The sequence below is a fragment of the Mauremys mutica genome, chromosome 24 (genome assembly GCF_020497125.1).
Source record: "Mauremys mutica isolate MM-2020 ecotype Southern chromosome 24, ASM2049712v1, whole genome shotgun sequence".
NCBI lineage: Eukaryota > Metazoa > Chordata > Testudines > Geoemydidae > Mauremys > Mauremys mutica.
The window spans coordinates 17,496,099-17,519,207 of NC_059095.1; the positions used below are offsets into that span (position 1 = coordinate 17,496,099).

The following is a 23,109-nucleotide window of genomic DNA, read 5'->3' on the forward strand; positions in this document are numbered from 1 at the left end:
CCCTTGTTGCCAAGAAGGCTAATGGCATATTGGGCTCTATTAGTAGGAGCACTGCCAGCAGATCATGGGAAGTGATTATTCCCCTCTATTCAGCACTGGTGAGGCCACATTTGGAGTGTTGTGTCCAGTTTTGGGGCCCCCACTACAGAAGGGAGGTGGACAAATTGGAGAGAGTCCAGCAGAGGGTAAATAATGGTTAGGGGGCTGGAGCACATGACTTATGCGGAGAGGCTGAGGGAACTGGGATTGTTTAGTCTGCAGAAGAGAAGAGTGAGGGGGGATTTGATAGCTGCTTTCAACTACCTGGAAGGGGGGTTCCAAAGAGGATGGATCTAGACTGTTCTAAGTGGTACCAGATGACAGAACAAGGAGCAATGGTTTCAAGTTGCAGTGGGGGAGTTTTAGGTTGGATATTAGGAAAAAGTTTTTCACTAGGAGGGTGGTGAAGCACTGGAATGGGTTCCCTAGGGAAGTGGTGGAATCTCCATCCTTAGAGGTTTTTAAGGCCCGGCTTGACAATGCCCTGGCTGGGATGATTTAGTTAGGGATTGGTCCTGCTCTGAGCAGGGGGTTGGACTGGATGACCTCCTGAGGTCCCTTCCAACCTTCATAGTCTATAATTCTGTGATACTCCACTGTGGAGCTCTCTGGGACTGCTTTCTTCACCTTTGCATGGGAAGCATTGAGCAGGTTTGCACTGGGTAGTGCTTACTGGTTCCTCTGTTCTGCCCTCAGAGCAGTGGGTGCTTTCTGGGGCACCTTGTGCAGTGTCCCCTCCTGGCATCTTTTTGTTGGACCTGCTACCTCCCACCACTGCATTTTTGGATTTGTTGCCCAGGATTTAGCCAGTGTGGTTCCTGTGCGTGGTCTCTTTCAGGGGCCCTCCTTGCTGACTGAAGTTAAAGAGACCCACTCTGTGAACAACACAGACCACAGTTCATCCTTTATAAAATGAAGTTCATGATGATATACAAGTTATTCACAAATGCAGAATAGCTTATTAAATAATTTGTATTACAAAATCACAAGGTTACACGTTTTTTAAACTCTCATGTGAGGGGGTTGGCCAAAGCGAGACATTGCAATGATTTGGTTGGGCTCAGTGCAGTGGTGTTACACAAGAAGTTGATCCTAACTTGAATCAAACAAGTCGGTGGGTAACTGTCCCTTTGTAGGGCCGTAACTAGGGCAGGGGGAGTGGGGCAGCCTCCCAGATTGCAGAGCTGCTGCGGGTGCAAAAATGGGGCGGCACGCAGGATCAGGCCCAGCAGCGTTCAGCTGGAACCCAGAATCGTGGGGACTGTGACCCCGGCTGGAGTAGGCTCCCCGGCACTAGGAACCTGGCAGGGCAGCAGGGAGGCAAGGTTCTGAGTGTGGCTTGGCTTCTACTGAGCATGCTCAGTAACAGCTACTGAAACTGCTGCCCTTGCTGTGGATTAAAAAGGCTAAGGGGGGTGGATGGGCAGGGTCTGAGCTGGGGGTGGAAACTGACTGTGGGGTGGGGGGTGAAGCAGCTGGAGGCAGGGGCAGGAGAGGGGCCCAGGAGCAAAATTGTATGTGTGGGGGTCAGGTAGGAGCTGGGGTTCAGCCCAGGGGAGAGGTGCTGCTAAAGGATGCAGGGAGGGGTTACCCTGCTGGGAGGAGCCATCTGCCCTGTTTGCAAAAACAGGGTGCTGGGGGCAGAGGGACTTCTATGCTGAGCAGGAATTGTTCAGACAAGAACATTGCAGATGCCCTGGGCTGCTGGTGATTTACAGGTGGGGCAAGGCACAGCAAAAACAAAGAAAGAAAACGCTGCACAAATGAAACAGGCCTTTTTAGTCAGCACTTGGGAGGCTTTGCTGTCTCCTTCAGCTGCATTCCTGCGACTGGGACCGGCCCTCACTTGTTGCTGCTCTAACCTGATTCAACCCTTATTACAGAGAACAGAATACGGAGATAACGCTCCATTACCTGGCCAGCGAGGTGCACTCACACATCAGGGAACACACCCTGGCTTTTCTTTCTAAAAGGCCTCGCTCTCATTTTGGGTAGGGACAATTTCCAGTTGTGTCCAGACAGCTAAAAATCCTGGCCATTGACTGCAGCCCGGTGAAGAGCCCAGTGGGGTGAGCTATGCACTGGCGAAGAAGCAAGGCCACTGAGATCTGTGCGTGTAGCATTCTGAGCTGTGACTCAGCCAGTCTGTTCCCGACCCCCTTCTCCACGAGCCGGGGCCATCACCTTGGTGATATGTCCATCTAGCCATTGTAACTATGGCATCAGCATTGTCACACACTGAAGCCCAACACACTCCTGTTGTCAGAGTGCTACCGGTGTGGTGCTCTGCTTTCTCCAGTGTTGATATCACTCGGCTGCGTGCGTGTGTTCCCTCTGTGTGCTGTCCCAGCTCTGTGCAGATAGCTGACACAGCAGACCCGACGAGACCCCCCAATAACCACAGAGTCTAGTAAGATGCAAAGTCACGTCGACTAGGTTTATTGTCGAAGAAAAGCACAGTCTCCAGCTCCCTGGCAAACGTAGTCCAAGTTGCTGCTAAGATACAGCTAACCAGTACATGTGTACTCCTTGACAATGGACTCAGCTCAGTAGGTGGCGGGACTTTCCACTGCCCCCTCGGCTGGACCAAGACACCGCCCCAGGGATGCATTCTTATACACAGGTACAAACAAGTTACACATCACTTCTGACGTATTGAGGTGCAACCCTTCCACGTAGCAAGGTACAACCTCTCTACGTATTAAGGTGCCGCCTCTCACCTTGTACATGTTGGTTCGATCAAAACAACTCTATCCATCATATTACCCTTTTGCCCCTGTCATTGATGGGTCGGCCTGTTCCTTGTTATCTGTGGAATGTTCCAGTACAGTATGTTCTGGTACCGTGTTTATATAATACTACACTAGGTGAATATATGTTTATGCAACATCAGCCCTTTCCTTGCCAGCTTCTGTGAGCAGGGCCAGCTTCCAGCTCACAGCTTGACTTTTGCTTTTAGCTAAGGCTTGACCATACTTTAGTTCAGGCCTCAGGCCTCAACTGGGCCTTTATCAGGGCCTGCACTTACTACAACTCCGATTTCACAATCAGCACAGTCAGATACTTTCTTCTGTCTCCACACTTAAGAGGCAGGATGCCCCCTCACACCTATCAGCTGTCACAACGTAGCTTCCCCCACTGAATGATACTATCCTTACACAAACAAGGCCTGCTGCTACAATCTGCCCCTTTAAAGGGGCATAGTCACAATTTGCTTGACAGGAATCAGCAGGAGAAATGATCGGGTATAAGCCAACCATAATATTGTACCAGGAAGCAAACAACAATCAATACTCTTCTTTGAAAAATAAAATCACAATGCAAAAGGTACAAAGGAATCTTACACCCCCCCTCTCCTCCCCCCACATGGCTGTCTCCCTCATATACAGACCAGAGAAAGGGTGGCTTCTGCTTATACAGAGTCAGATGCTCTGGTAGTAATTCAATTGCTGGATAATCCACCTGCCCAGTAAATTCATTCTTTGTTTACTTTTAGTCTCTGATGTGTCAATGAGAGAGGTGGCTGTCTAGTCTAGCCACAGTCTCACTGGGGGGTGATGGAAAACTACCAGTATCACTTTTTTTGTAAACAGGAATGCAGTGTTATGTCTTTCTGAATATGTTTCATGCTATTAAGTCATTGCAGTATCCATATTTATGTTATGATTATTTTCAATCCATAATTTTTTCAGTACCTATCAATGAGTTTACTTAAAGGCTATAGAGGAGAATATTATAATGATGTTAAAGAATTGTGTGAAAATAAATGCGGCACCTAAAAGAATTATACACTAGCTTTTATTGTCTATGTACTGTACCGATATGAAAAAGTAAATACATCATCACTCTATAATATCCTAACTCATATCACCTAAAACCCGCCCCCAGTAATGGACACAAATCTCCTTGCTCGCCCAGGATGCTAAATTCCTACTTACAGCTTCGCCTCTTTGGGGACAATTGGCCTGGTAATTCTGCAAGCATTCAGTGGGTAAGGGGCTGAATACTACAGGGGAACACTTCGAAGGGGCAAGGGATTGGGTGCGTGTATAATTAGCCTACACAGCAAAGGGGGGGCTGACATAACCACCCAAACAATCTCCTCTGGGCTAACAGACTGGAGGTGTCAGATGCCCAGCAAAATGCAAACAAGCCTCTCTCTTGCTGGAGGCTGGGGATAACAAGGGGACACGGTCCTGGGCACCCCAAGAACCATCACCCTTAGGCCTGGGCTAAACTTAAAAATTACTTTGACCTAGCTATGTCTCTTTTTTTTTAAATTTTTTTTTATAATTGGAGATATACCAATCTCCTAGAATTGGAAGGGACCTTGAAAGGTCATTAAGTCCAGCCCCTACCTTCACTAGCAGGACCAATTTTTGCCCCAGATCCCTAAGTGGCCCCCTCAAGGATTGAACTCACAACCAGTGGTTTCCCCAGGAATTGAAATTAGGGGGGGTGTTCGAAATTACAGGGGGGGTGTCAGGACCAATGAGATATATAAAAAGATATGAATAAAGTAAATGTTTTGTTAAGATTATGCAAATTTAACATAAGAATAATGCAAGTTACACCAAAACACATAACAGGTCTAGATTTCTAAAAAAATATATAATTTAAAAAAAAAGTATTTAATTTAAATTGACTTTTGAAAAGTAAGCCATCATGGGGTAAGAGGGAAGATCCTCTCATGGATCAGTAACTGGTTAAAAGATGGGAAACAAAGGGTAGGAATAAATTATCAGTTTTCAGAACGGAGAGAGATAAATAGTGGTATCCCTGAGGGGTCGGTACTGGGACCAGTGCTGTTCAACATATTCATAAATGATCTGGAAAATGGGTAAACAGTGAGGTGGCAAAATTTGCAGATGATACAAAGCTATTCAAGATAGGTAAGTCCCAGGCAGACTGCGAAGAATTACAAAGGGATCTCATAAAACTGGGTGACTGGGCAAAAAAAATGGCAGATGAAATTTAATGTTGATAAATGCAAAGTAATGTACATTGGAAAACAATCTCAACTATACATACAAAATGAAGGAGTCTGAATTAGCTGTTAACATCAAGAAAGATCTTGCAGTCATTGTGGATAGTTCTCTGAAAACATCCACTCAGTGTGCAGCGGCAGTCAGTGATTCCCAACATTCTGTTTGCTTTTTTAAAAAGAACAGGAGCACTTGTGGCACCTTAGAGACTAACAAATTTATCTGAGCATAAGCTTTCGTGGGCTACAGTCCACTTCATCGGATGTAGCCCACGAAAGCTTATGTTCTTTTTGCAATACAGACTAACACGGCTGCTACTCTGAAACCTTTGCTTTTTAAAGAAAGGAATAGATAATAAGACAGAAAATATCATATTGCCTCTATATAAATCCATGGCACATGCACACCTTGAATACTGTGTGCAGATCTGGTTACCCCATCCCGAAAAAGACATACTGGAAATGCAAAAAGTACAGCGATGGGCAACTAAAATGATTAGGGGTATGAAACAGGAGAAGAAATTAAAATGACTGGGAATTTTCAGCTTAGAAAAGAGACGACTAAGGGGGGATATGCTAAAGGTCTATAAAATCTTGACTGATGTGAAGAAAGTGAATAAAGTAAATGTTTTGTTAGGATAATGCAAATTTAACATAAGGAAAATGCAAGTTACACCAAAATACATAACAGATCTAGATTTCTAAAAAAATATATAATTAAAAAAATGTATTTAATTTAAATTGACTTTTGAAAAGTAAGCCATCATGGGGTAAGAGGGAAGATCCTCTCATGGATCAGTAACTGGTTAAAAGATGGGAAACAAAGGGTAGGAATAAATTATCAGTTTTCAGAATGGAGAGAGATAAATAGTGGTATCCTTGAGGGGTCACTACTGGGACCAGTCCTATTCAACATATTCATCTGGAAAAATGGGTAAACAGTGAGGTGGCAAAATTTGCAGATGATACAAAACTATTCAAGATAGTTAAGTCCCAGGCAGACTGTGAAGAGCTCCAAAGGGATCTCACAAAACTGGGTGACTGGGCAACAAAATGGCAAATTAAATTCAATGTTGATAAATGCAAAGTAATGCACATTGGAAAGCAATCTCAACTATACATACAAAATGATGGCATCTGAATTAGCTGTTAACACTCAAGGAAGAGATCTTGGCGTCATTGTGGATAGATCTCTGAAAACATCCACTCCATGTGCAGCAACAGTCACAAAAGCAAACAATGTTGGGAATCATTAAGAAAGGGTTAGATAATAAGACAGAAAATATCATATTGCCTCTATATAAATCGTACGTGCACACCTTGAATAGTGTGTGTAGATCTGATCACCCATCCTAAAAAATATATATTGGAATTGGAAAAGGTACAGAGATGGGCAACTAAATGATGAGGGGTATGAAACAGGAGGAGAGATTAAAGTGACTGGGAATTTTCAGCTTAGAAAAGAGATGACTAATGGGGATATGATAGAGGTCTACAAAATCTTGACTGGTGCGAAGAAAGTGAATAAGGAAATTTTATTTAATCCTTCACATAACACAAGAACTAGCAGTCACCCAATGAAATTAATAGGCAGCAGGTTTTAAAAAAACAAAAGGAAGTATTTCTTCACACAATATAAAATCAACCCAGGGAACTCTTTGCCAGGGGATGCTGTGAAGACCAAAACTATAACAGGATTTTAAAAAGAACTAGATAAATTCCTGGAGAACAGGTCCATCTGTGGCTATTAGCCAGGATGAGAGGGATGCAATGCCATGCTGTGAGTGTCCCTAGCCAGTTTGCCAGAAGCTGGGAATGGGCAACAGGGGATGGATCACTTGATGATTCCCTGTTCTATTCATTCCCTCCGAAGCACCTGGCCTTGACCACTGTTGGAAGACAGGGTACTGGGCTAGATGGACCATGGGTCTGACCCAGTATGACCATTCTTATGTAAAAATTAATTATAATAAAAATGTTTAGTACAGAAACTCCCCAACATAATGACCTCCCAAGATGCAACAATGTGAGATAACAACCTTGACAAATGATGCATTTTAAAAATCTTGGCCTACTGGGAAACATATTTACATAAGTCTCCATTCCCAGTCACAAATCTAGCATTCTGGAGCAAAGTGACTAAAATATAGTCCAACAAACAAATGTTTATTTAACATGCCCCTCACTTTTCCCTCCACTGCACTCCACTCACCGGTGTTGTCCTTGGTCAGTGGAGACTCAGAGTTCAGAGGTGCTTTCACATGAGTACACATTCCAGGTGGGGGACAAAAAGGCACAGTTTGCTCTGGCCATGGCTGTTCGTTGTGCCACCGTTCACTCCACCGCTCTGTTGCCAATGGCCCTGCACAGTCACCTTCTGCTGTCACCTACCACTGTGACCTCTGCGAGTTGGTCTCTTGAGGTTCCACCAGCTCTCAGTGATTTCAGCTGAGCTCTCAGTGCGGGAACCTCGCTGCTAGTGCAGTCTGGGCTGTCTCTTATACAAAAACACTGTACCCACAGGAACACTGTCCCCACAACAGGACTAAGCACTTAGACCTGACTGTCAGTGATTTCAGCTGCAGTAGTCACTTAATATAATATAATTGGAGATCTACCAATCTCCTAGAACTAGAAGGGACCTCAAAAGGTCATCGAGTCCAGCCCCCTGCCTTCACTAGCAGGACCAATTTTTGCCCCAGATCTCTAAGTGGCCCCCTCAAGGATTGAATTCACAACCCTGGATTTAGTAGGCCAATGCTCAAGCCACTGAGCTATCCCTCCCCCTTAAGAGAACAAAAGACTATCTATTGGAGCCTAATCAGCTCTGTCTTTAAACAGTGGAGAGGGACAGGTCCCCACCCTCTCTCTTGAAGTCTTCAAATCACAGACTAAGTACAGTTCTACTGCCCTTTACTCATACAATAAGAACAACATTTCATCCCCCCTTCCCCCCACATTCAAGTGGTTTGTAACCCAACCCCAGCCAAAATCTATCATTTGGACAACACAGCTCTGTTTGCTGGATACCTAGGTAGATTAGGTGTGAATGTAAATATAATCTGGCCCTGAAGCCTTAGCCCCCAGCTCATCACTAGCTGTCAGGGTGAACTCATTTAGACTTTGCTTACAAATCATCATTTGAAATTATTAGGTTGGCCAACATCACCGAAATGAATGCACTGACATCATAAAAAACAGCTGTATAAGGAAGCAAGAAAGCTAGTCTATGTTCATACTTTTCAAATCTATTATACTTTTTCAGATACACATATTTTATCATACACTGTATAAGCTTTTAAAGTGTGTATTAATGTTTGTTTAAATTCAGATTTCCAAACAGTCACTAAATTGGTATGTAACTAGCTCACAAAACTAGTGTTGGGTGTTGGGAAAATTCAGGGGGGGTGTAGGGAAATCACTGCTCACAACCCTGGGTTTAGCAGGCCAATGCTCAAACCACTGAGCTATCCCCCCCCCCCCTTCCTTGTGGTTGAGGAAAATTTTGCAGCCTGAGCTCTGTAGTTAGGTTAACCTAAACCCCAGTGTGCATGGAAGAATTCTTCCGTCAACCTAGCTACCACCTCTAGAAGCGCTGGATGAGCTACCCGTTGCTGTAGGAAGCATCTTTACTACAGCAGCAGCACCCTAGCTGTGTGTCAGGACCCTGCCAAGGGCAGTTGGGACCAAGTGTCAGGGCAGGATTAAAGCTGAGGCTGAGTAGCAGAAGAGTTCCTAGCACGTTCCAGGCTAGGATTCATACCAAGGATCAGGTTTCGGGGTCCAGGTCAGGTGAGGTCCAAGCCAGGAGTTCAAGAGCAGTGAACATGAATGGTCATGACAGTTACAAACAAGCCACACTGTTGCCTAGAATCCCCCTTTCCCCCCCCCCCCCCCGGCCCTTTAAATTGCTGCAGGAGCCCTGGGTGGCATGGAAGGGCTGGCTGGGGGAAACTGACCCCCCAGACCCTCCCCTTCGGCCCCACCCCTTCTGGGGCCTGGAGCCGGGCCCCCGTACCGGTAAGAGTTTTATGTGACTTTCACTCCTAGTAAGAACACACATAAACTGGGAACACGGAGACGAGAGAGAGGCAGAGGCAAAAAAGCAAGAAAGCCACCTGATTGCCTGTGAGCCGAGTGTGACCCTGGGAAAAGCTACAGAGCGAGAGCTTTGGGTCTGCTGGCTAAAGAGGCTTCGGGCTGTAAGTAAGAAACTGCTCAGTTTGTTCTTGGTTCCTCCTGCATTCAGAGAACAGCACTTTGCACGTTCCTTGAAAATAAACAAGATGGCATCAAAGAAAATACCAGACTCCATCCATTTCTGCTTCCATCGTGAGCGTGCACAGGGCCCTAAACTTTGATTAACGCTTGGGTCAAAAGGGGCAACAAGATTGTTTTTATTTTTACATTATTTCTTGAAATGTTAGTAGCAGCGATGCATTATATGCACTACCACTGGCACATTATAATAGGACATAACAGTTGAAATAGTCATTTTTACTTATTTATGTAACTGATTATGTATTTTATTTACTTATTTTAAAAATCAGTAAGGCTAGCAGCTGCTCCAGTAATACAAATAAACAATAAAATAATAATAATCCTTAGTGCTGATCGAAACATCTGATATTTTAGACCCAAGGGTCTCCTGTTTGTGTTGTCATGAACCAGTTTGACACATTGTAACTGTTTCACTGTCCCAAGCAGGAACTACTTTCTTCTAGAAATGTTCCCCTCATGCATGATTAGTCACCACAGCTACTGACATACAAGTAATATAAAAATGACTCCCCCAATAACGAACCTCCCAGCTGCTGTGTAATGTACCCCCAGAGTGCAGATACAGCCACCCACTGCTCCCCTGAAGGTTGAACCATTCTGTGGCTCCTCCCCTTGCCCCAGGAAACCCCTGTCAGGGACAGAGAACACAGCCTGCCCCCACCCCTCCCTACTTTGGACACACAGCGGGAGAGGAAGTGATTAAACTATTTTTAAAAATAAATCTCCAAATTAAACCTCTGCTAATCTGAGTGGAGGTGACAATGCCACCTCCTGCTTTCGCTGAACAGATGGCAACGAGCTTAGAGAACCGAACCTTGCGACAGTTATTTATAGGGAACTTTTACTATTAGCAATGCAAAGTGAACTTGAACTGCAACCTTCTCTCCCAAACCCATCACTTGTCACTTGCATTCGCATGGGAAGATTTCACACTGTAGTTAGCGGACAGACAACTGTTTACAGTACATTTAATTTGAACTTCGAACTTAGTCCCAACATTCAGGGACAATTATCTCCAGTAGCACTAATAAATTCAAATCCTGTTATCAGCATCTGGGCTTCACTGGTTCCCAACAGTGTTATGCTATCCCTCTAATGCCCCCATGTTAGACAAAGTTTTTCCTTCTGGAACCACACAGTAATTTTTTAATCTGAAGAAAACAAACCAACCCCCAAAAAATGGACTCAGATCACCGCCATCTCTCCAGCCAACCCCTTCCGGTGAGCTGAGTGTGTTTCTGAGAACCATCCCAAGCCTGCCCCAACATGCTCTTTTACATCCCCATCCCAGAAAGCACATAAGCACATGCTTAAAACGAAGCATAAATTCAGGGCCTTACTCTGTCCAATTTCACTTTTCAATTCAGCACCTGGTCCAGGGGGATATTGCTCTGGGTCTCCTAGTACTGAAGCTGGGAGCACAGCAGTTCATCCCACCATTAGACCAAGCTCCATGCTTTCGTGGCTTTGTATTTCAAATATACATTGACATGATGGAGATTCAATTTGTGCTAATTGAGCTCTTTTGAAATGATTTGATTGTATCCAGACTCTAAGAATATACAGCACATGACGTGCAAAGAGGCTCATAAATAAACAGAAATCAGAGCTGCATCATAACTTCATGGACTAATGCTTCAATCTTGTAGGAGTTTAGGCAGAGTCCTGAACTACAGCTCTTGATTAAAACATCATGCCATGAGGTTCAGCAGTTTCTCTCTGGATCCCCTTTCCCTGGAGGGAGAAAGCAGGGCAGCAATTCCCTGCTTCTCAAAAGCCAACTCTGCAGAGATCCCCCTGCACCATTCACGGGGAGGTGAAATCACAAACACCTTTGGTGCAGCACTGTCACCTAGACTGTCCAGTCTCCTGCCCCCTTTCCCTTTTAACACCGTGTTCGCTAGAGAAACTGGTTTAAAGGATAAATATTGACAGCTGGTAAACAGCTGCATGAATTGTCCGACTCTTTGAACCTGTGATCTAGGCAGAAACTACCCAGGACTTAACCCAAGCACTGAGCTCCCCTCCCCATCATCTAACAACCTTTTCTGATGGCTGAGCACAGCAGAGAACCTCACCCAGACCATGGGAAGGACTGAGGTCCATCCCATCAACAACAAACTGATTGTGTTGGACACTCCCACATTTCTCCAGCAGTTAATCACTTTGTGTGCGGAGGAAATCTCCCTGACTTTCACTGATGCGCAGCTTGGTGGAGCACACTATCTGCCCGAACAGGCACATATAATCTAAAGACACTGGAATTTATCTGCTAGCCTTAATCACTAATAGCCACATGCCCGGATCTTCACTAAAGTGCTGGACAGAGCTAGCAGACTCCTGTCAAATGCTGCTAGGCAGATGACATTGTAAGTTACAATTGCTAAACATTTATCAGCTGCTTAGAGTATTGTTCAAGATAGTTAACAACACCTACAGTATTGCTAAAGCCAAGCCAGTTTGATCCCTTCAAGGCTACAACCTGTGCAAAGCTTCTATTGGCAAAAAGAGCAGAAGCATCCTTTACATATTAAGTGACAACACACAATTCTGTTATCAGAAGCAGGAATTCAGCTATGAAATTAAAATGGCTTCCCTCCTGGTCTACACAATGAGTAAGACAATTCCTAAGGACGTTAGGCTGTGTTCGGTCTAGCTGGATCAGTCAACAGGCCTGGCCCAGGCTATCTGTCTTTGGCATGGCCGTTGCTGAGATGGGCTCTGCTGTTTAGCTGCTGGACCCCACTATTCCGGATGCAATTGTTGTTTGTGATGTTGCTGAAATGCATGGTCCCATTTTTCTCTTTCTCCCTCATTTGTTCTCTCTCCTCTTCAGCCATGTCACTTTCTTCTGTGTCACTTCTCAAGTCCCTTTCCATCTGCAGGAGAGAGGCAATACACAGAGTGAAGGCTGCAGAATAAGCATTAGTGTCTGAGTCACTGGATGGGTTCCTGCAGGGGGAGGCGAGTGGAGCAGAGGGATAGGAGGGGGAGTGTAGGCAGGTACTGAGACTCAGAGGCTGCAGGGAGGCAGCCAGCGCCAGGCTGGGAAGGAGGGTTCTGGCGGTTCCTACGGGCTCCTGGGCCTAGTCCAGCGCCTTGGGTCTCGCTCCCTGCTCCATGGCCTGATCCAAGGCCCTGTGGCAGCTGCTCCAGCTCCCCCTCCCCCGGGGGTGAGCGTTTACCTGGGAGTGAAGCTAACCCAATATTTCCATGGTGGAGATGCGAGCCTCCTGCCCCCCCAATTCTGCTGCCCTAGATTCCAGCTGCCATTTCTGCCTGTGGGCTTTAGCAAATCCTTTCCCATGTGTCCTACTGGGGTGCCCTTAGGAGCATCCCCTTGAAATGGGCTCTGACTGTCCCTCCCTCTGTCTCACTCTAGGGGCGACCCAGGGACAATCCCGGTCAATGCCAGGAATTGCTGTATGGTCATGAAGCAGCCTGAAGCCAAAGCATTAAGGCTTTGTCTACACTACGCAGCTTTTTGCAACACAGCTGTTCCTCTCCTGCCAACAAAAAACTTTCACCTACCATGAGTGGCAGCAGCTTTGTCGGCGGGAGAGTGCGCCTGCCGACAAAGCGCTGTTCACACTGGTGCTTTTCGTTGGTGACATTTTTGTCGTTCGGAGGGGATGTTTTTTAACACTCCTGAACGACAAAAGTTTCGCTGACAAAGTACCAGTGTAGACAAAGTCCAAGTTCCTGGGTGGGGGAGGATTTACCTTCCAAACACTCACAGCTGGGCTACACTCCCCGAGGGAGCTGAAGGCATGCTGACTTGTGCTGACCTGTGGTTTTGCTTGGGTTGCCCTGCTGTGAGTGACCTCAGGGACCATCCTAGCTAGAATCGCTGCTCTGCACAGACTGTTAAATCCATGCAGCAATGGGAGTGGTTGGGTGGAGGGTGAAATGGATTGTGGGTATGGGGGGAAGAGCCAGACAGCAATCAGCGGGAGCTGATTTAAATCGCTGTTGGCATTCACCAGTTTCATTAAGTTGAACACAAATTATGGAGAAGCTTCTCAGCAGTTTAACATTCTCTAAAGAAATGCCTTGGCTCCAACCCATTGCCCAACAGCCCAAGACAGGAGATGAATGAGAGACACATGATAAAAGTCTATTAAACAATGACTAGTCAGGGCAAGGCAGCCAGGCAAGCAACGAAATGGAAAGGTGGAACCTTAAACACTGAACCCAGGGCATACTTCTCCACCCAGCTGTGACACTCGTGGCTCAGCATATCACTCACAGCAGAAACCGAGCAAGAGTCAGAAAAGGGCTGGATGTTTATATGGATAATAACACCACCACCACCCAGCTCTTACCAAGCACTTTTCAACTGTCAATCTCAAAGCAAGTCAATATCACTATCCCCATTATACAGATAGGGAAACTGAGTCAAGAAGCAAGGAACTGACTTGCAGCAGGCCAATGGCAAAGCCAGGAACAGTCCCAGTCCAGTGCTCTATCCACTAGGTGTCACTGCCTTGGGAACATTCTCAAGTTATCAAAGTCATTCATAAACATTTTGGAAGAGATATTAAACCTCATGCTTCAGGGCTTACGCCAAGTTCTGTTGTGCAGGGACCTGGACTATAAGTTATACAAGGCAATAAAATTCCAGCTCAGCCTGTTACATAAAATTGTTTAGAAAGAGGCACGAAGGGAGACTGACACTGAAATAGTCCAAACAAAAAGGTCCGGGGTACCAGCGAAGGACTGAGGTAAGACTGTGACTGGTATACAAAGGAGAATGATGCCAGAAATTGATGGACCAATATCCATATGTCAGAGATTAGGCCTAATTGGTGGACAAAATAACAAGGGAATGGGCTGTTCCGGCCAACCCCCTTTTGGGGCCCTTAGAAAGAGACTTCAGGGAAAAGATCAAAATGTCTGCGAGACACCAGATGGATTGAAAGGAGCGAGTTCACCATCATGGCTGCCACCTCGCCGTGTCCTGGGGCCCCGGAATCCACGGGGGACTATTCTATCTTCGGCGCCCTGATCCTGAGAGACGTGCTCACCTCTCGCCACCTCCTCTGGCTTCCGCTAGCTTCTGAACAGCTGGGACGGGAGATGTGGGTTCCTGTTCCCATCGCCTCCCTTGTGTGTCATCCCCCCGCCCCACCTTTCTTCTCCTCTTCCCTCTCGCGCTTGCTTCTTTCCATTTCTGTCTAATAAAAGCCCCTGGTGTAGCCAGCCAAGACTTTCTCTTTTGCAGCACTCCTGTCAGACCATGCCCAGTGAGGCAGCTAAAAGCACTGCTGTAGACATCCCAGTGCTGGTACAAGTTTGCCAGGTCGAACCATGGGTTGGGCCTGTGTTTCTCTAGCAGGGAGCCTGCAAGTAAGAGTCAGCTCTAGAGACAGAAGCTGCATTCTCTGTCTTTGCTGGTCCTTTCTCTCCCCTTTGGTGTGTGTTTGTCTTAAAGAAAACAGGATCAGACTTTAACAGCAGCAGCTCCAGTCTGGCTCGGATTGCCTTTTCTCTTCTCCCAGAAGGAGCTATTTCCATCTTTAATAACATCTTAAAAGAAAGGGTCTTTCTCATCAGCTACAAATCATATTTGGACAGCAGTGCATGCTGATTTTCAATGTGCATTTGAAAGGGCAAAGTTGAGTAGATTTTTCTTCCTTTGAGATCCAGCCTCTTTGTCCCAGGGTGTGGATTTGTATCTCCTTCATCGCGACCTCTCATTAGCTGCTGCTACAACAAGAGAGTTAAGAGCAGGATGCGAATAAAAGCGCTTGACCCCCTGCATAGGAATGTAATAACGCTGGTCTGTACAATTTGCTGGAGATAGCAAGGAGCTTGGGTTCTAACAGTGCTTCATTTGTAGGGCGAGTGGCCCTCCCCAGGGCCGAGGCCTGAAGAATGTCTACCAGACGGTGCACAAACTCAGCCTGAATACCGAGGCTGAAGCCATTCGTCTGAGCAGTTCCTGATGTGCCTTAAAATCGTCAGGCACTGGAGGAACATTCCAGTACCATGGAGTCATCGGGGGATTAGGCTGAAGATGGAAGTGGAGACACTGGACTCTCCTGCTGCAGTACAGGTCCCTGTATAAGTGGCTCAGTCTGAACCTGCTCTGAGGAAGCAGCCTCCATGTGAGTCTGTAATGTAGGGGGCCAAGCAGGTGGTATCACAGGTTGGTTGGGTGACTTGGCCATGGAGTGAGTCGAGGGTTGGAACTTTACCAAACATGAAACGTCCCACGGAGGATACGGATATGGCATTGCTGGCCAGTAGGAACTGGGCCAAGAATGCTGGTCTCTGCTGTGGGAACTGTGCCAATCCTGGTACTGATTGTGGTCTCAACCATCTCCTAGAACACTGGCTGGCTGGTAAGGGAGAAGGGGAGGATGTCTCCAAGCTTGATCTCAATGAACCCTCAGAGTCTTCAGAAGGTAACGGGGGGAGCTACCCCAGGTGGAATGAACAAGTGTCCAGCCTCGTCCAGAACCCAAACACTGACAGCATCAGCATTGTGGCGAAGGAAATTGGCGCCCTGAGGCCAGGCAGGGGCATCACACTCTCACATGGGCTGGTGCCGGGGTTGGTACTGATCCTGAAGATGTGGCCTGCACCACAGTCATTACTGGTACCGAAGATAGCAACTGTGCCGATGGAGTCCTGGGTACCGATCAGGAGACCGACTTTGGCTGTGCACTCTGAGTGTTAGGTGGTGCTGAAGATGGTGCCGACAATTGGGACACATAAACAATTGCTCCAGGCAGCACCGTCTGTACTGATGAGGACCTGGCAGCTGAATGCTCCTGACTAACTGGGAAATCAGGAATAGGGAGGCTAAAGAAGTCTGATTCTGCCTGGAACGCTAATGGTGTGGAAACAGCTCGTGCCGATGTTGTTGGTACCGGACTCAATAGGTGTCCCACAGATATTGGAGTCGATGGTACAGCACCGACCTGATGCTGCCTTGGCACTGGAGAGTAGGTAGATGGCCAGCTCTACCTCATGTACCAAAAGAATCCCAGAGCCAGTCTGCACACTTCCTGGCAAAGGAGGAAGACTCTCCCCGAGCTCTGGAGTGGAAACCCAAGGGGGGAAAGCGATCTCTCCTCCACCTGGGTTAGGCAGCAGAATCTGGCTGAGGAACACTGGCTCACTGAGGCCCCAAGTTGTCTGAGGGGCAGGATGTTTTGTGGAGGTCCCCATTGCTGATGTGGCCTCATGCCCTGTTCCATAAGGTGCTGCACGTCTCCAGTCCCTTGCCACCACCTGTGTTCTTGTCTTAAGAGACTGCAGACGGAGCATCTCTCTTCAATGTGCCCTTCTCCTAGGCACAATAGACACCATGTGTGGGGATCACGATTGGGAATAGCCACCCCACGCGATGGACAGTGCTTGAACCCCAGTGAGCACATCCCTCCAGGGCAACTACCGTACTTACCCTAACGAACTATTTCCAACTAACAGTATGGGTATTACCACTAACTGTCAACTATTGACAGCAAAGTCTCAGAAGACTGAGATAGGAAACTGTGTGAGGAAAATGCCACACAAAATGCTTCAATTCAAGCTGAGGGCAGTGAGAAGGAACTGAGGGAAGTTGGGGATACAGCCATGGCAAAGGCTATGGGAGCGCCGCCACTGTGGTACTGCTAAGCAAAATTCTACAGCATCAGTGCGCTGGGCTTGCGTGCAGCTGACTGGAATGCACATCTGCAGGTGCTCGAAGAAGAACTGTGGTGTCTCCTATCTCACTGGGTGGTAACTTGGCCCATGGTGGCTTTACAATGGACAGCACTGAATTTCTGGTGACTGTAACTGTAAGGAATTAAATGCACAGTGGGCAGGTTCATAGCCAAATCCATTACAATCCCTTTCAATCATCCAGTCTGACCCCTGCACAACAATGAGTCAGATCTGTAGCTTCTGCTTGAACTAGAGCAAATCTTTTAGAAAGAGATGCCCAAGACTTCAAATGATGGAGAAATTGCCACATCCTAGGTAAGTTGTTCTGATGGTTAGTTACCCTCACTGTTAAAAATCTGCACCTCATTCCTAGTCTCCATTTGTCTAGCTTCAGTTTCCAGTTTATTGTGTCTTTGCCTGCTACAGTACAGATCTTTCTAGTATCAGAAAATTCCACCCCCCGCTGCACTGACAGACTGTGATCAAGTCATCTCTAGAGCTGCAGTAAAAAAACTGTGTAAATACTTTTTCTTCCCCTTCCCCCCCGAAAAATGCCAATTCGGGTCAACCACAACAATCTATGAATTCGGGCTGATTTTGTTGGTGAATCATTTTAGTAAAAAAAAAAAAAAAGGGGGAAATGTCAAAATGGTTTGGGCATTTCCAAAATGAAACTTTGGGCGAGATATTTTGTTTCAGTAGATCCCTCAATTTTGTTTTAAAAAGCATATAAAGATATTTTTAAAACCTCAAAACTGAAACAAATCATTTAGTTGGGGTCGACCTAAACGTTTCAGTCGGCCCAAAATGAAAATTTTTTGATGTTTTGTTTTGTGGAAAATTTGAAACATTTTCATTTTGAGTCGACATGAGATGATTTTTTAAAATATATTTTTGGACCTGCACCTGAAACGAATATTCAGTTTCTTGGACATTCTCAGCCACATCTTAACCTCCTGCTGGGTAAACTAACCTCTCATTCTAAGACAGGGATTCCAGACCTCAAATAATTCCCATGGCTGGTTTCTGAACCCTTCCAATTTGTTAATTTCCTTTTCAAAGTGTGGACACCTGCAAGGGACCACATTATCCAGCAGTGGGCTCACTAATGCCGTGCTGTACAGAAAGGTAATACCACCTCCCAACTTCTTTGCAATATTCTACTTATACATCCAGAGGATTACTCTCCAAAGCATTTGCTCTCTTAGCCACCAAATTGCACTAAGAGATCATGGTCAATGGGTTTCCACCATGACCCCCAAGTTTTTGTCACGTTCACTGATTTTCAGGATCCCTCCCTCATTCTATAAGTGTGCCCCACATCCTTGGTTGCCAGAGGCATGACCTTGCATTTAGATAGGTGAAATGCAGGTTATTTGAGTGAGCCTGTTTACCACGTGATCCAGATCACTCAGTAGGACTGACCTGTCCTTATCATTATTTACCGCTATCAGTAATTATCTTCTATTTCCTTCCAGATCATTAATAAGGATGGCGTACTGTGCGGTCCTATGGCATCATCTTTCTGTTCTTGACTCAAACTGCTGAGCTGGAGAAATACAATCTAACCCATCTGGGGAAAGCAATCTGCAGCAGGTAGCTAATGGGAGAGAGAAAGCCCGATAATGCAAATAGAAAGGACATGGAGTGCTAGCATATTGCACATGAGATCCAAGTTTGTTAGGCAGTCTGGTGGTGACCCTCAGTGAGGTGCTCCACTGGTCTCAGGCCTCTATCTGTGTGACATTCAGACCCCTCACCAGCAAGACCCAGCACAGCTCTGGCCCAAGTACACTTAGCAGAGTCTAGTGGGGGGTGGGGGTTTTAAACTACAAAGGACATGTAGACACTGTGTCTGAACCTTAATTGTTACATTTTTAATAAGTTTACGTTAATAGATTTTAATAAGTAGGTTGAAAGCAGCTTGACTTTGAGCCTTGATGGATTGAAGTAACCCTTCCCCCAGTATTACAGATGTGGTGACAGTTCTGCACATTCTTATTGTGTTTATAGGGCCTTGTCAGCTTGAGGCAGCATGAGCAGGAGACACGCGAATGGGAAAGGAATAACTATGTATTGCTGTACTTTCGTAAGTCAAAGGACAAGAAGTCACAAGTTATGACCAGGAAAACAACAGGCCGCAATAGTCAAGAGAACCCTGAAGAGTCTTAGCTGTTCACCTAAACACAGAGAGTTGAAATAATCTCAAGACAATCATAATCCCTGTTATTACCTCAGTGTTGCTTATTTGGGAAGGACACAGACTTGTGGACTTGACTAAAAAATCATGTCCTAGAAGAAGAACCCCAAAGTGGGCCAAGAGTCAAACTGACCTAACTCAGTTGGAATTGGACAATGCAGTTGGGGTGAAACTTGTGATCCACTGATTTGGTCAGAAGATCAGAGGAGAAGTCCTGTGGGACAATACCACCCTGAGTTTCACAAATAAAAAACCACATAAATGAGGAAGAAGCGTGTTCCTCTCAAGGTCACCATGACAACAACTTGATGGCTGATACTCCTACTTCCCCTTCCAGGGAAAGGAGAGGCAAAGACATCACAGACCAGTCAGATGATCTAAGAACAACATCTGCTAGCATGATGGTATTTGAGCCAGAAGACACTGCCTGGTTTCCCCAAACTGCAGTTCCTGACCAACTCTGAAGCTCCACAGACAAGCAAGCTAAAGAGCAGAGACTATTTTTAAGTGACTTAATTTTTTTTCTCCTTAACAGGACATTTGAACATCTGTGCAAGGACACGTGATAGGAAAGACCTTTTCCTGATAGGAAAGAACTTTTGTGGGAGAATAAAAAGGAGAAGGCGAAAAGGAGGGAAAAGGAGCAGGAAACTAGACCCACTAAAGGAACTGGAGTCTTGGAGTGAACTGTGTGAATTCTCTGGCTGATCTTCTCTAAGCAGGGGAGATCGTTCCACATCTTTCCTAATGCTGCTTGGGCCACTCAGAGTCTTTATCATTAAAAGCAGAGTTTACACACCTGGCTGCGGATGCGGCACTATTATTCCCTGCTGAGCTCTGCTGAATTTGAAAGTCTCTGAAATATATTTTTGCAGGTACCACAAGGTGAAGTATTTTTAGATGGAACATGAATTAATTCTGGATATAACTGAGTGTAGTTTTCCTCATGGCCCATTCCTCTTCTAATAAGGCTTTCTTTTATTCTGTTCATCTTCTTACACATTGTGCCCATCACCGTGGTATCTGAGCACTTTCCTGTCTGTCAAATTCAGTTCTTCTCCACTCTCCACCCCAGGGGAAACTATGGGTAATGTGCATGAGGGTTATTTTTCATCTAGTAAGTTGGGGTTGCTCTGTGTGGCTCTTAGGAAAGGCAGCACAGTATTTGGACTGGAACAGGGCATGGTTACTGCTCATTCTTGGTTCCTGCAGGACAGTGTCACAATCAGAGGCCAATAAAAGATAGTTTAGCTGTGAGATCTGCTCCCATCTGTCACTATGCTGGCCCTCTCTGCTATTGCTAATGGGCATACCCCACTGCCCCATCCTACAGCCTGGCTTCCGGCAATCTAACATTGCTAAGACTGTGTCTTTGCCTTTGGGAGAACATTTCCTTCTGTGCAGAAGCTCAGTGTGATGGAATATGCTGTAGATTAGGGTCACAAGGTGTATCAATAACACTTACATGGGAAATGGCAGGACTGGAAGAGCCCTGGGGAAGATGCTGCAGGGGACCGTCAGTGACATGACAGAGTTCCCCTTTTCCCAACCACATTGGCCCCAATCTGGAGGTCCTGACTCTGTCTTTGTGCACGTTTTACTCAGGCAAAGCTTCCTTTGACTCCAGCATGGATCCCCCCTGAATAAAGACGTCAGGTTTGGGCCCATTATTAACTTCCATGGAAGTTTCACCTTTAGAGCCAACACTGGCTATGAGCCTGGCCCCACCTCTGCACTGCAAGGAATATAAGCCCTTGGATTCTAGTAGGATGCAGACTCCACCACGGATGGATAATTGAGAATCCTGGGAGGGTACAGGAGACTGTTAGCGGATCCATACCGTGCCACACAGGATGAATCTGTAGACCATGTGAATGATTAGACAGGACCAGAAGACGTGCAGCAGCTGCAGAATCATCAGGAGAGCGTTCATGAAATAGTACCCGAAGAAGGGCTGGTAGAGCTCCATGGAGTAGTAGTATGTGTTGTAGAGCACCCTGCAGAAGAGAGAGCCCCCGTGAGTCACAGGCGAGATCTTCGCAGGACTCACAAGCCAGCCCCACAAGGTTCAGCTCTAGCCATGAGTGCACATCGGTCCCTGCAAAGGACACTTGGGAGCCAGCCCCGCCCAGGGATGAGCAGTACTTGGCTCTCCTTTGCTGAGCACAGGCAGCAGGAGCTCTTCCTCTCCAGGGTACGCTCCAGGCCTTAGCACTGCATCTCTCACGGCTGGTTCTACATCTCTCTCAGATGCCTGCCAAAGCTTTGGCCTGTGCTCAGCAGGGCTACAAGGCAGCAGGGGCAGCTGCCTCTGGGGCATGGTGGCAGACTGCATTTTTTGGCCAGATCCTCCAGCCCTCCCCTCCCCCCCACTGCTTTGCACCCATCTGGTGGCACAGAGCAGCCACAAGGTCACTGGCGCCAGCTAGTTGGGTGGGAAGATCCCCAGTGGTGGCGAGCCAGTGTAGCTCCCAGTGCAGGGGTCACACTGGGCTGTGAGCAGAGTGCGGCTGTGCTCTCACTATCCCTGGGGGCCATTACAGCGAATGGGATTTAGAGCCTGAGGTGACCAGGACTCTGAGTGCAGGTGGAGTTGTGGGTGCTCCGCATCAGCCGCTAGTGCATCTCAAGTGGGCATCCAAAGCAAGAGGCCACGTTTGAAAGCCTGGCTTCCCTGTCCACGAGCAGACTGTAACCCAACTTGGGGACTGGCCGGTATGTCCAGGACCAATAAAAGGAAATAGTTGCTCACACCAGCCATAGTCACAGCCTGCAGGACTCCCAGCCACAGGAGACGCAAATACTGCAGCTAGAGCTTTAAAGGGCGTTGACCATCTGGTGAGCAATAACAACCTGTGCAGGCAGGGGAGGGCTATGGGGGAGCAGGCCCCAGGGCGTAAGGGGATCACAGAAGGAATGTGCTGCTTGAAATCTGCCCCTGTGCTCCGCTCCATCCCCACATACAGCATTGTACAATTGGCCAGGTGCACTGTGGGGCTTTGGGCTTTTCTCTCAAGTTTCTCTGGGCCAGCCACAGGATCTGCTGCTGCCTAATTTGCACATTCCCCAGACCGCCCACCTTCTAAACTCCAAGTCCAACACACCTGGTTTTGTCACGGCCCCATCCTCCCCTTATGTTTTCCAAGACCAAACTGCGGGGGCTGACTGACTGGCTCATACCCTTTGATCTACAGACAACGTCAGTGCCCTGGCCGAGAACTGCTTCTCCCCTTTCTGTTTTTTGCTGTGCAGCTGAGTGAGCAGCTGCCCCTGGCTCTGGCTGGCAGCTGCTGAAAGCTTCATCTGGCTTCACTGGAAAGGAGTAAATGTGACAGGTGGGGAGAGAAGGGATTCGGACTGACCTGGCCATGTGGGAAAGGAACTGGCTGCTATCTGACCCTGCAGCATTGTTTGTACCTTCACGCCCTTCTCCCGGGGCCTGAGATCCTCCGTGCTCAGCCTACCAGTCCCAACCCATGCAGGCTGTGCTGCGTCACAGCTCCCCAATTATTTCTAGGGCTCCTTAAGTGCTGCCTGGAGCCTAATCACACTTCTGGCTCTGAGTGAGCTACAAACACATTGTTTCTGTGTATCCATCTGATGGGCTCAGCAGGGCTGAGAACAGCCAGAGGGTTATTTTAAAAACTGTCCCCGATTGTAACTTGGTTGTTTGTCTATTGTCTGTTTTTCTGGACTGATTTTCCCATATCTGTATGAAAAGTGAAGTACAACCATACCCCAGCACTGGGTGTCACCGCACCTGGGAGAGTGGCTGGATTCCACCTTTAATGATGGCCGGTGGCCAGAGCTACATGCAGAACTACAGACCCCTCGCGATGCAAAGTCCTCCCCCTGGGTGTGCTGCACAGAGACCAAGGGAAGAATCTGACCTTTCTGCAGTAACTACATATTTAGTTATTATTGGCCCGCTGTCTTACTGTCACAT

At 46.9% G+C, this 23,109-nt stretch overlaps 1 protein-coding gene across 1 annotated transcript in view; it reads right to left on the reverse strand.

Annotated features, from left to right (window-relative positions):
- Window positions 1-9,396: 9,396 nt before the first annotated feature.
- LOC123355918 (ceramide synthase 2-like) overlaps window positions 9,397-23,109 on the reverse strand; it is a 95,680-nt gene continuing 81,967 nt past the window's right edge. The window contains exons 10-11 of the mRNA XM_044998783.1: window positions 21,004-21,160; window positions 9,397-12,183 (exon numbers count right to left, since the gene is read on the reverse strand). Of these exons, the coding sequence (XP_044854718.1) occupies window positions 11,989-12,183; window positions 21,004-21,160 (352 nt within the window). The 3' untranslated portion in view covers window positions 9,397-11,988. The remainder of the gene's footprint in view (window positions 12,184-21,003; window positions 21,161-23,109) is intronic.